The 11,664-nt window shown below is 38.1% G+C and overlaps 1 protein-coding gene across 2 annotated transcripts in view; it reads left to right on the forward strand.

Moving 5' to 3' along the window:
- MREG (melanoregulin) overlaps positions 1 to 11,393 on the forward strand; it is a 68,332-nt gene extending 56,939 nt beyond the window's left edge. For both annotated transcript variants that reach the window (XM_027873703.1, XM_027873704.1), the window contains exons 3-5: positions 5,577 to 5,667; positions 7,400 to 7,563; positions 10,116 to 11,393. In XM_027873703.1, coding sequence (XP_027729504.1) covers positions 5,577 to 5,667; positions 7,400 to 7,563; positions 10,116 to 10,250 — 390 coding nt within the window. In that variant the 3' untranslated portion in view covers positions 10,251 to 11,393. The remainder of the gene's footprint in view (positions 1 to 5,576; positions 5,668 to 7,399; positions 7,564 to 10,115) is intronic.
- Positions 11,394 to 11,664: the final 271 nt, after the last annotated feature.

Raw genomic sequence — 11,664 nt, forward strand, 5'->3', positions numbered from 1 at the left:
TTTTCACTTTTATTTTTAGTTCTGTTAGATTTGTCCAAAACTGAGAGAGGGAAATTAAAATTATCTGCTACCATTGTCAGTCAATAGATGTTTATTAAGCACCTACTATGATCCAAGCACTATGTTAAGGGTTGGGAGTACAAATACAAATAAAAATAAGACAGTCTTTACCTTCAAGGGGCTTACAATCTAATGGAGGTGGGAAGACAACACTCAAAAAGAAGCTGAAAAGTGGGAGGATTGGTAGAGGAAAGGAGAGGACAGGGAGAAGGCACCAGGAGTTGGGGCATGATAAAGAAATCTAAAAGTAAAGGTAGCTGGTGGGAAATGAGGAGAAGACTGTGCTGGGTCCCCTTCTTAAATGGAGGCACTGCAGCTCATATCCCTATTTTCTAGTCAGAGAGTTCAATCAGATGACCAGAGGATATTGATGAGATGTGAGTACCAAGGCTGATTTCAATCTTGCTTCAGGAGAATGAGTTTTCCCAATGATGAGTTTCCTGGGGAAAGAAGACAAGATGGTGAAGTCTATGTCTATGTCTTTTTACAATTCAATTAATGTTTCTTTTATAAATTTAGTTGCTAAAACATTTGGAACATATAAATATAACATTGATATCATTTTATTTTCTATATATAGCTCCTTTTGGCAAAATGTTTTCCCTTGATTCTCTTTTTTATGTTGTGAATGTTTGTTTTTGCTTTATCTGATGGTGTAATTGAAACTTCTGGTTTTTAAAATTCACTTGATCTATAGTATATTGTGTTCTAGCCACTAATTTTTATTCTGTATGTGTCTTTGTTTTTTAGGTGTGTTTCTTGTAAGCAATGGATTGTGGGATTTTGTGTCCTTATCAAATCTGTCACTTTTTTCATTTTATTGGATTGTTTAACCCATTCACGTTTAAAGTTATGACAGATTTATATTTTCCTCCATTTATCTCTAATGATTCCTCCCTCCTCAAATTAGATTTCCCTCCCTTATTCTTCTGTAAAGACATGTAGTCTCTAGTTACTTCTGCTTATTATACTTTAACATAGGCCTTTTTCTAAAAGCTCTCTTCTTACCCTCAAAGCCAACTCCCTGCATTTGTTATCCCTTTTCCTAGTTTGAGTTTTGTTTAACTTCTCACTTTTATGTAATGATCTAAATCTTCATATCTTTTCTTTTCTCAAGTAGTCAGGGAAATCCCTTTCTCTTCTTACTTTGATTTGTTATTTATTATTCTTTAGTTTAAAATTTTCATTTTCTGTTTTTTTTCTAAAAAGGATCCAGTCCCACCTTGTTCTTTTCATTGTTTGTTTTCCTTCTGTCTTTTCTAGACTTTTTACTCTTTGATTCATGGAACTTATACTTCTTTATTTCATCTTTAGTTTCTATATTTCTCTCTTGTAAGATACGCATTTGAATATCTTCTTCTAAACAGCTCTTATGTTGTTATCTCACAGACTTTGCCTTTGGTGCCATTCCCCCCCCCCCCCCATTATAGACATGCCCATTCCTGAAGGAGATACAGTAGGAATGCTTTAAAAACCTCTTTAAAAAATTAAGAATCTATTTCTTTCATTGTTTAGGCTCAGGTTTTCAGAATATATCATTTTGGGTTGCTTCTTGAGCCCCTTTACTATTTGGAACCCATTTTCCTATTCCCTCCTATGGTTTCCAGTGAGTACAGAATAATTTTGTGTTATTCATTTTTTTTCATTTATATTTGAAGGTCTTTCTCTTGGTTGCTTGAAGAATTTATTATTAGTTAATGGAATTGTTAAATTGAATGACTATCTTGGAGTTTTGCAGCATAGTTTTTTTTTTTCTGCAGGCAATCTGTGGATATTTTACTTGCCATTTTGTTTTCTGTGTTCAGAAATTTTAGGTAATTTTCTTATATTTTTTTCTTGCATTATGATGTTCAGTTTTTAAAAAATTTTTCGTATTCTCCTAGGAGATCTACAATCCTTAAGTTGTCCATGCATCTTGTCTTTGAGATCAATATGTTTTGCTTGTATAGAGATTATGTTTTCTTTAACATTATTGTTTTTTGCTTATTTTCTTCCAGGTTGTCTTTTACTTCTGTATATTTGCATTACCATCAACATTTATTAAGCACTTACTGTATGTCAGGCACTGTGTTTTCTGTTTTCACAATTCTTATTTTTCTTTCCTATCATTATGGAACATCTTATTATGGTTCTATTCTCTCTTGAGAATCCAGTTTCCTCTGTCTCATCAGTTGTTGCTTTCATTTTTGTTTGTCTTACAATATTTATACATGTCTATTTTTATTTACTTTATTACTTTCTGTTTTTAATATCTTAAAATATTGAGTTTATGCTCAACATCTTTAACTGAGTTTTCTTCTTCCTAAAATATTTTCTAATTTAAGTTTTTTCCTCTTGTTCAGTTTTTGACTCTTTCCTCTTTGATAATGATTTCCCTGGGAGCTGGACCTCAAAACTAAATAAATTTTCACCACAATGGGGAATTCATGTTTCGCAGGCCTCAATCTGAGCCCCCAAGTGGCTTATAGAGACAGAATTGGCACTGGTTGGATGCTGGGCTCTTTCCCTAAGACTTAGTGGAGTGCCAACCCTGCTGGCATTCTGCCCCAGGTTTCTCAGTTCTCTGGCTGAGCCCTGATATAACATAGAGTACTTCCAATTGCAGTCCCAGCCGGAACAAGCATCTACCTTTTGTTTTTCTCCAGCATGAGGTTTGGGGAATCAGATTTCATTTCTATGGCAAGTCTTTGGATTGGCTTGTATAGCCCTTTCAGAGCATGGTGGCTAATGAGAGGAGAAGCAGCTGAGTAATTACATTAGGGATTAGAGATTAGCCTTCTCAGCTGTTAGCACAATGAATTGTTATCTTATTTGGTTCTTGGTGTCCTAGACATGTAAAATTGTATCTTTTGCATTTAATTCCTATTTTGGAGATGTTTAAGTCATTTTCAGGGTCAGAGAAAATGTCTACTCCTCCATCTTGTTGGTCATGTGACCTGGAAATTGTTGAAATTTCAGGCTCATAAGTTGTCATTAAATTTTAAGGATTTTAAATTTAAACACTTTTTGGCTTTCTGAAGGCCTTGTTTGAGCCTCAGTTTCTTCATCTTTAAATAACACTAATAATGTCTGCCTTGCATAGTTGTGGGGATCAAATAAGATTTTATATATATATACATATATCCACACATGTGTATATGTACATATACACATACATATGTAGCATTTTGAATGCTTTAAGTGCTATATAAAGCCAATAATAATGATGATAATCATTATCTCATTTATCTCAGCTAGTTTGATGGAATTCTAATAGTAATAGGTCTGGGATAGGTCACTATCTTCCTGCTATTCTTTTGTTTAATGTAAAGTGTACTATTTCATGGGGGTTGGGGTGGGAGAGGCTTCCTGTCGAAGGTTGGATTGGAGCTGAGTCCTACCAGAAATCAGGAAAACCAGGAGGGTGGAGGTGAAGCAAACCAGACACGGGGGACAGCCGATGGAAAGGTATGGACTTGGGAGATGAGCTGTCCCATGTGGGGAAGAGCAGGAAGGCCAGTATTACTATATTGTAGGGTATGTAGAGGGGAGTAAAGTATAAAAAGACCTACAAAGGTAGGAATGAGTGAGGTTGTGAAAAGCTTTAAAAGCCAAGAAGTAGATTTTAGACTTGGCATATTTGATTTTGTTGGTACTGTTCTTGGCAAAAGTGTGGGAGTGGTTTGCCATTTCCTTCTCCAGCTCATTTTACAGATGAGGAAATTGAGGCAGACAGGGTTAAGTGACTTGCACAGGGTCACATAGCTACTAAGTGTCTGAGGTGAGATTTGAACTCAGGAAGATAAGCATTCCTGACTCTACACCTGCAAGTTCATTCACTGTGCCACCTAGCTGCCCTTGATCCTTGACCCTGGAGGTAAATAGGGATCCACTTGAGTTTATTGAGTGGTGGGGATGAAGTCACTTTACATCTGTGGAAGAGAGCATTAAACTAGGTAACTTCTAAGGCCTCTTCTAATTCCAAATCTATACTCCTCTGATTAATATTAATACTATCAAACGATATAATATTTGCACAATGCCTGGCACAGATTAGGCCCTTGATATATGCTTATTCCCTTCCCTTGCTCTTTCCCCTATGATTTCTTGGGTCCTAGGTCAGTACTCTTTCCAGGACATGATACCAGTATAAATTCATCATTACTTTTCTCCTGTAAATCCCAAGGCCAAAGCTGGGACCACAAAGGCTAGTCAGCACATGTGATCATGATAAAGCATTCTGGGAACCCTCTCTTTATTTGTGACTTCACACAGTGTGAGCCGATCTGTGAGAATTACCTGGCCACCAAATTCTCTGTGCCCTTGAAATAGTAAACTAGACTGGAGAATAAAGGTCTTCATTGAAGAGAAAAGAGTTTTCCATGAAATTGGAGGAGCCAAGGTATCATGAGACTTACCCCTTAAATAGAGCATTTAGAAGCATGTCCTTTTAGGCAGAGCCCCTGGAATGGGGCTTTATGGTGAATATATAGGGCCAACATCCTTGTTCTGTTAAGCTCCAGGAAACAGAAGGTTGGGGAGGTATGAAAATGATCATTTATAATGTGACCCCCTTATGGGCCCTTGCAAAAACACTTTCCAGTAACTGCCCTTTTAAAAAATACCTAGCTCAAGTTTCCTTTGAAGAGAGTGGAGAGATTCAGATTTCAAAATTATGACCTACAAGGAGGCTCCCTATAAGAGCAGCTGAACAGGAAGTCTGCAGAATTGGGCAATTTTGGATAATTGCTGAGTGCCTGAGAAGTACCATTTGTCAAGAAAGGCAGAGTTAGTGCAGAAGGTGGGAGCCTGGGTTTTGTTCTTAGCCTGCTCCTGCCATGAGATACCTACCACTGGAGTTCTACCCTCTTCATGGAAGTGAGGGGTGACCCTGGATTCTTGAATGCTGTATCAGGGGAGCACAAGCTCTGTTGAATTCCTACAAAGCTGGAAGAGCTGTGATTGCAGGCCAGATTTCATGGGATCATAGGTTTAACATTCTTTCTTCTTATTAGCCTGAAGTTGGCACTAGTCTCCCAGACATTGAGCCTACTTTTCCACGAATTGGATGGGTCATTCTAGGGCACTCTGACAGGGGACACCTACTGGTATTGACTCCTTCAGTTCCAATTCAGCAGTGAAAGGCTCAGGTTCCACAATGCAAGGCTTCATTTGCTGCTGTAGAAAATCTTCAGGCAGGAAGTAGTCTAATGAGGGGCATGGAATGGGAAGACTTTATGGTCTCTTCTAGCTCAAAATCTGTAAGCTTTCCATTTCCTCCACAGTGGGAAGATAGGGCAGCCTGTGGAGAAATGCAACTGTTTGATGCTTTCTCATTAATGCCAGCCAAGGCTCTGTCATAGTAGGATCTGGGTAGTAGTGTGTTTGAACCTATGGCAGTTGCTTTTTATAGACTGAGGAGGAGATAGATGGTTTACAAGTACTTTGGCCCCATTTGCTTAAAAAGCCTGCAAGCTATAGGGACACTTTGGGAGGTACAAGTAAAGGTGACTTTTTATTTTATGATTATCCTACAGGAATGGCAAAAATTCAACTATGATATCTACACCTTACGGAGAACTCGAAGGGAAGTGAGAAACAGATGGAAACGCATTTTGGAAGATTTAGGTATGGATTCTGGTGGGACCACCAGGCTCATTTTGAGGGGCTGTGATTATTTAATGAAGTTTGGTGTGTGTGTGGTTTTTTTTTTTTCACTGTGCACACATTCTTATAAAAATATTCTGACATAGAAAAACATTTTCCTCCCAAATTATCATCCTTGGATTTTTCATTTTGTTTTTTGATTTGACTAAAAGTGCCCCAGTAATTGCCTGATTACTCTGTGTGAATTATTTGCTCACTGATTTCTCTCTTAAAGCCATACAATGGCTTTTTAAAAAAAAGCCCCATAATGGTCTCATTATCTCATAACTCACTATGTCTCAGTGATGCATACACACACCTTGGTTTTTAAGTACCATATTTTTATTTCTCTAAAGTTGTGTGTTCCTAGGGCATATGTGGTGGGTAAAGTGCTGGACTGACAATCAGGAAGACCTGAGTTTAAATCCTGTCTCAAACGTTTATTAGCTGCAAGGCCTTGGGCAAGAAACCTAACCTCTCTGAGCCTCAGTTTCCTCATCTATAAGATGGGGATAATAATAGCACCTACTTCCCAGGGTTGTTGTGAGAATCAAATAAGATAAGGCACTTTGTAAACCTTGCTATATGCAAAATGCTAGCTTTATTATTCTTATACAGGTACCAAATAAAATAATTTTTTGTACTTTAAAAAAATCTTTTATTTGTTAATAATAATGATGATGATGATAGTGTTTATATAGTGCTTTTAGGTTTTCAAAGCACTTTATTTTATATTATTATATGATATTACTTATTTATTTTAACCTCAAAACAACCCTGGGAGGTAAGAGCTGTAATTATCCCTATCAGTTTTGGATAGAGCATTGGACTTGGAATCAGGAGTTCAATCTTCAGATACTTATTGGCTTTGTGACTCTGGGCAAATCACATAACCACTGTTTGCCTCAGTTTCCTCATCTGTAAAATTAGAGGGTTGGATCTGATGGTCTCCAAGGTTCCTTATAACTCCTGATTTATGATCTTATGAATCTCAAAAGGGGCAAGTCTTCCTTTATGGAAGCAGAAATATACTAGAGCAGGGGTTACAACCTTTTAATGACATAGAGTCAAGTGATTCTACTCTATTCTTTTGGCCTTGGGGTTGGTTCTGCCAGAGTTAGCATTAGGGATTCATATTAGAGCTCTTGTTCTAAAATGTGAACACTCTTAGAGAACCATACAATTCACACTTTAGCATGAATTATTTCAAGTAGGTTGTTAGGGGAATGACAATGAGTCACACTTACACAGCTCTCTAGCTGGTGAAGCAGCTACTACTTTGTTATCTCCATTTCACAAAAGAGGAAACTGAGAATCAGAGTTAGTCACACACAGCTAATAAGTAGTTGAATTGACATTTGAACTTGGGTTTCCTAACTCCAAGTCTAGTGCTCCTTTCTACTGCACCACATGGCAGCTTGGATCAAGAGGAAGCTAGAAGGAAGAATGAAGTGCATAGTTTTAAGGAGGAGGGCTGGCTGAGATGGGTGGGTCTTCCCATCTGTGGCTTTGGGTACCCAGAAAGAAGCATAAAGGTGTGAGGAGGTAATGAATACTTAAGATTATGTAAGAGAGACCGCAAGGAGATGGGAGAGGGATACAGAAGATTTTGCCCACTTTGCCCGTGCATCCCAAAGAAAACGATCATTTCTCTGTAGGGAGATCATTTTCTAGTCAAACCACTGCTTTACAATCATGAACTTTTCTGTTCTAGGCTTTCAGAAGGAAGCAGACTCCTTGTTATCAGTGACTAAACTCAGCACCATCAGTGACTCTCAGAACACAAGGAAAGCACGGGAGATATTGTTAAAACTTGCTGAAGAGACAAATATTTTCCCAACAAATTGGGAGCTCTCAGAGAGGTACCTCTTTGTGGTGGTAAGTAGATGAGTTTTTGCTTTCTTTGCCCTAAAATTACTGCAAACTCTCCTGCCTTTTCTGCTTAGCATGTGAAAGAATGGATTTTGATATTTCCTAGACCCTTAAGTTCAAGGTGGCATGTGACGGTGGAATCCCAGGATGCATTCTCTTTGTGATCTGAGAGTCAGTGGATGGAGGGAAGGTGGCTGACATGACTCACACATAGGCTGACTAAGTTTAAACTTTTGTCTTGAGAACAAGACTTGGAGGCTTGCTGACCTCAATACCTCCCTTATTTCTTGACTTGGCTGCTTTTACTTGCCTATATCCCTTAATATTTATATTAGGACTAGGCTTGGTGAAAGATTCCAACCCTCTCCACCAACTTACCTTAGACTTTGAGACAAATCTAGCTTTGGTATCCCTTTGTTGGCTACGAGCTGATGAGGCAGTTCATCGAAGGTAGATTTTGTTCCCTGGGTTTCCCTCTTGCCCCTTTTACAAACACTCTGAGATATTTCTGATAAGATTTGAACAGGGCAAATAAGAAGGTATCTAATGGGATAGGGAAATGAGCTCTGGGCCACAGGTCATGGGATTTTAGAGGAATTGGGAAGGTGCCATAGAGATCATAGCATCATAGATTTAGACCTGGGAAGGACCTTCCTTATCACTTCTTTCACTTCGCTAACTAAAACATGCTTTCCTGTTAATTATTTCCCACTTATCTCATTTATAGCTGGTTTGTACGTATCTGTTTGCTTGTTGTCTCTTCCATTAGACTGTGACCCCATTGAAAACTTTGACATTAATTTGTACCTCCAGATACCCAGATACTTTCCCCATATCATAGGATCGCGGGATTTTCAAGCAGGAAATGGCTTTAATGATCATTTAAACTCACCCACCCCTCCACATTTTATAGATGAGGAAGCTGAATCCCAGAGAGGTCAAGGTTACACAGGCAGTAATTAGCAGGCCTAGGATTTGGTCATGAGGTCATAGGATCATAGGTTTAGAGCTGGAAGGGACCCAAGAGATTTTGTTTTACAGATGATTTACAGATGAGATGTTAAGTGACCTCCAAGATTACCTAAGTTTTAAGTGGCAGAACTGGGATTCGAACCCAGGTTTTCTGACTCCAAATTTGGCACTCCTTCCATTGCCTCATCATCAGCCAGTATCTTTATAATAGTCAACAAGTGAGAAATCCTGTCAGTGAAAGATAATGATAATGATAGCTAACATTCATATAGGTTTTAAAGTCACAGAGAATTTTCTCATACATTCTCCATCTCCCTTGATGCTCACGAGAACTCTATGAGTTAGTCAGGACACCCAGGAATCAGGTGGTATGGTCTCGGAACAATGGATTTGGAATCACTAAATCATAGAAGTTCAGGGTTGGGAGGGCCTTCAGAGGACAAACCTCTAAGATTGGAGATCTGGATTTGAATCTCAGCTCTGAAATTTTCCAAGGCTGATATTTGGCAAATCACTTCATTTCCCTGGGCCTCAGTTTTCTCATCTGTAAAATCTGAGGAAGAATAATTAAGTTTGCACTCACAGGGTTGTGAGGAAAATGTGTTTGTGAACCATAAAGTACTATATACAGGTGAATAGTTAATATTATGAACATCCTCATTTTAATAATTAAGTTTAACAAATTTTATTTTAATTTTAAAATTAAAATTTTAAATTTAATAATGTTAATAAGTGCTTGTTGATTATTGATACAGCAATGGGACTGAAAAAAGAAAAGAGTTACAAGTAGCCTTGTTTAAGTAGAAAAGTAGGCCTCTGTTTCTTCCTTTGTAAAAAGAGGAACTTAAGTAAGTGATCTCTTAGATCATATCTGGCTCTGACATTGTCAACTATGAACATATCTATGGGATATTTGTGTGTGTGTGTGTACACGTGCTCCTGAAGGAGGTCAATGTTAGGCAAGACAACATCTGAATGACTATGTGTGAATAAGCTATAGACAGGATAGATTAGAGATATTCAACAAGGGGAAAGTACTTAATAAAATTTAAATAAAGTGTTAAATAAATATGTATTGATTGACTAAAGGTAAATGTTTATTTAATATTTTAGTTTTTCCCAATTCCATGTAAAAGCCATTTTTAACATTCAATTTTAAAAAATTTTGAGTTCTAAATTATCTCCTTCCCTCCCTCCCTTATCCCTCTCCATGAGTAGGCTACATGTGCAGTCATGCAAAATATAGTTCCATATTAGTCCCAAAAAAATAAAGGAAGAAAAAAAAGTATGCTTTGATCTGCATTCAGACTCCATCAGTTCTTTCTCTGGAGGTGGATTGTCTTGGATCATTGTATTTCTGAGGACAGCTAAGGCATTCACAGTTGATCATTGTATAAAATTGTTGTTACAGTTTATAATGTTCTCCTGATTCTGCTCATTTCACTTTGCATCAGTTCATGTAAGTTGGAGGTAAATGTTAACAAACGGTGTCATCATGTAGGAATTTCAGCTGTGACTTTGAGGGTCTTTTGCCACTACCCTGATAGAGCAGCCCTGCCTCATGCCTCTGCATTTTGCTTTGACAGGATCGTCTCATTGCTCTTGATGCTGCAGAAGAGTTTTTTAAAATGGCCAGCCTCACTTACCCCAAAAAACCGGGATTCACCTACTTAGCCGATGGTCATAAGGAACTTCCCCACCTTCCATTTCCAAGCCCATAAAGAGATGGACCTGGAACAGAACTTGAACTTTCCCCTGGGAACTCAGGGCAACCAGCCAAAGTACCATGGATTTTCTTTGGAGAATTATAAGTAGGAGAGAGACAAGGGGAGAGAATAAGAAAAACGTCTGTGTTGTGATTAGGAAACACATGTCCATGTACAGAAGGATTCGGAACCTTGCCCAGCTCCAAGGAAGGACTAAACTAATCCTAGTGTGGACCTTGTTCTAAGAGATCATTACAGTCAAGATTATCCTCCTTAGTTAGGAGGATTCATCATACGTGTTTAAACCATTAGGGAAACCTCATGGTCTCAGCTCTTCCTTTGGAGAACTTTAAATTCTGCTAATTCTCACAAAAGGAAAAATCAGTAATTCCACAGACTCAAAACAAATTTATTGAGTGCCTCTATGTGCAAAGCACAGGATTAGGTGCTGGTGGAGACAGAGATGAATAAGACATGGGTCCCTCCGGTAGCTTACAGTCTAGTGGGGTATGGGGCAGAAGAGGGAGTGGCGGGACGGAGAAGGCTAAGACTAGGTAAATTGATCTTAGTTGATAGGAAGCTGTTGGTTATCCCACGTCAGGATGAACTACTTTCAAATAGTGTACAATAAAATCTGCTGAACCCAACACTAAATCTAAACTGAATGTGGTGTAATCTTTCTTTGGTCATTCAGAAAATACATCAGCTCCTCATGGTGCCTCAGGAGCATCAGTAGCAAACATTACTTTTTATGCAAAAAGAATGTTGGGCCAGTTACTAGAGATGTGTAGAAATCCTGTTTGGAAGCAGGTGGGGTCAGTACAAAAGTGGTGCAGGTTGCTTTGATGAGTAGTGAGTTGCCCATCACTGGAGGTATTCAAGTAGAGGCTAGTGAGCTACACGTTAGGGAGTATGTAAAGGGGATTACTTTTTGAACAGGAGCTACAATATATGACCTCTGAGGTTCCTTCCAACTCTGATCTTCTATCCTTTCAATTACTAGATTGCTAGAAAGCTTGGGTTTATTCTTGTTAGTGAGATGGAAAATCTGGACCTTACCCACATGTGAGTATAGAGATAGCAATTTCTCAAATGTAATGATAGCAGGTTACCTCATTCTTCTTATTATGTATAAGAGTCAGAAAAATATCTAATAAAAAGCTGTTTTTTTTAAAAACCAGATTTATTCATTTTATTTCATTTCCAGTAGAATGTAAGCCTCATGAAGGCAGATACGTATGTTTTTGTATTTGTGTGCCTAGCATCTAGCAGAAACCATATCACAAGTGCTTAATGAATCTTACTGAATTGCTGCTATGTATCAATTGAAATAGATTACTGCTGCGTCTTTTTTTTCTTTCTGTGTTGCCCATAATCTTTCCTTTCTTCCTCAACCACTGTAGTTAGTAGACAATGGTTGTCTCCTAAG

Source organism: Vombatus ursinus, unplaced genomic scaffold (assembly GCF_900497805.2).
Source record: "Vombatus ursinus unplaced genomic scaffold, bare-nosed wombat genome assembly UNPS02014802.1, whole genome shotgun sequence".
In the NCBI taxonomy this organism is placed as follows: Eukaryota; Metazoa; Chordata; class Mammalia; order Diprotodontia; family Vombatidae; genus Vombatus; species Vombatus ursinus.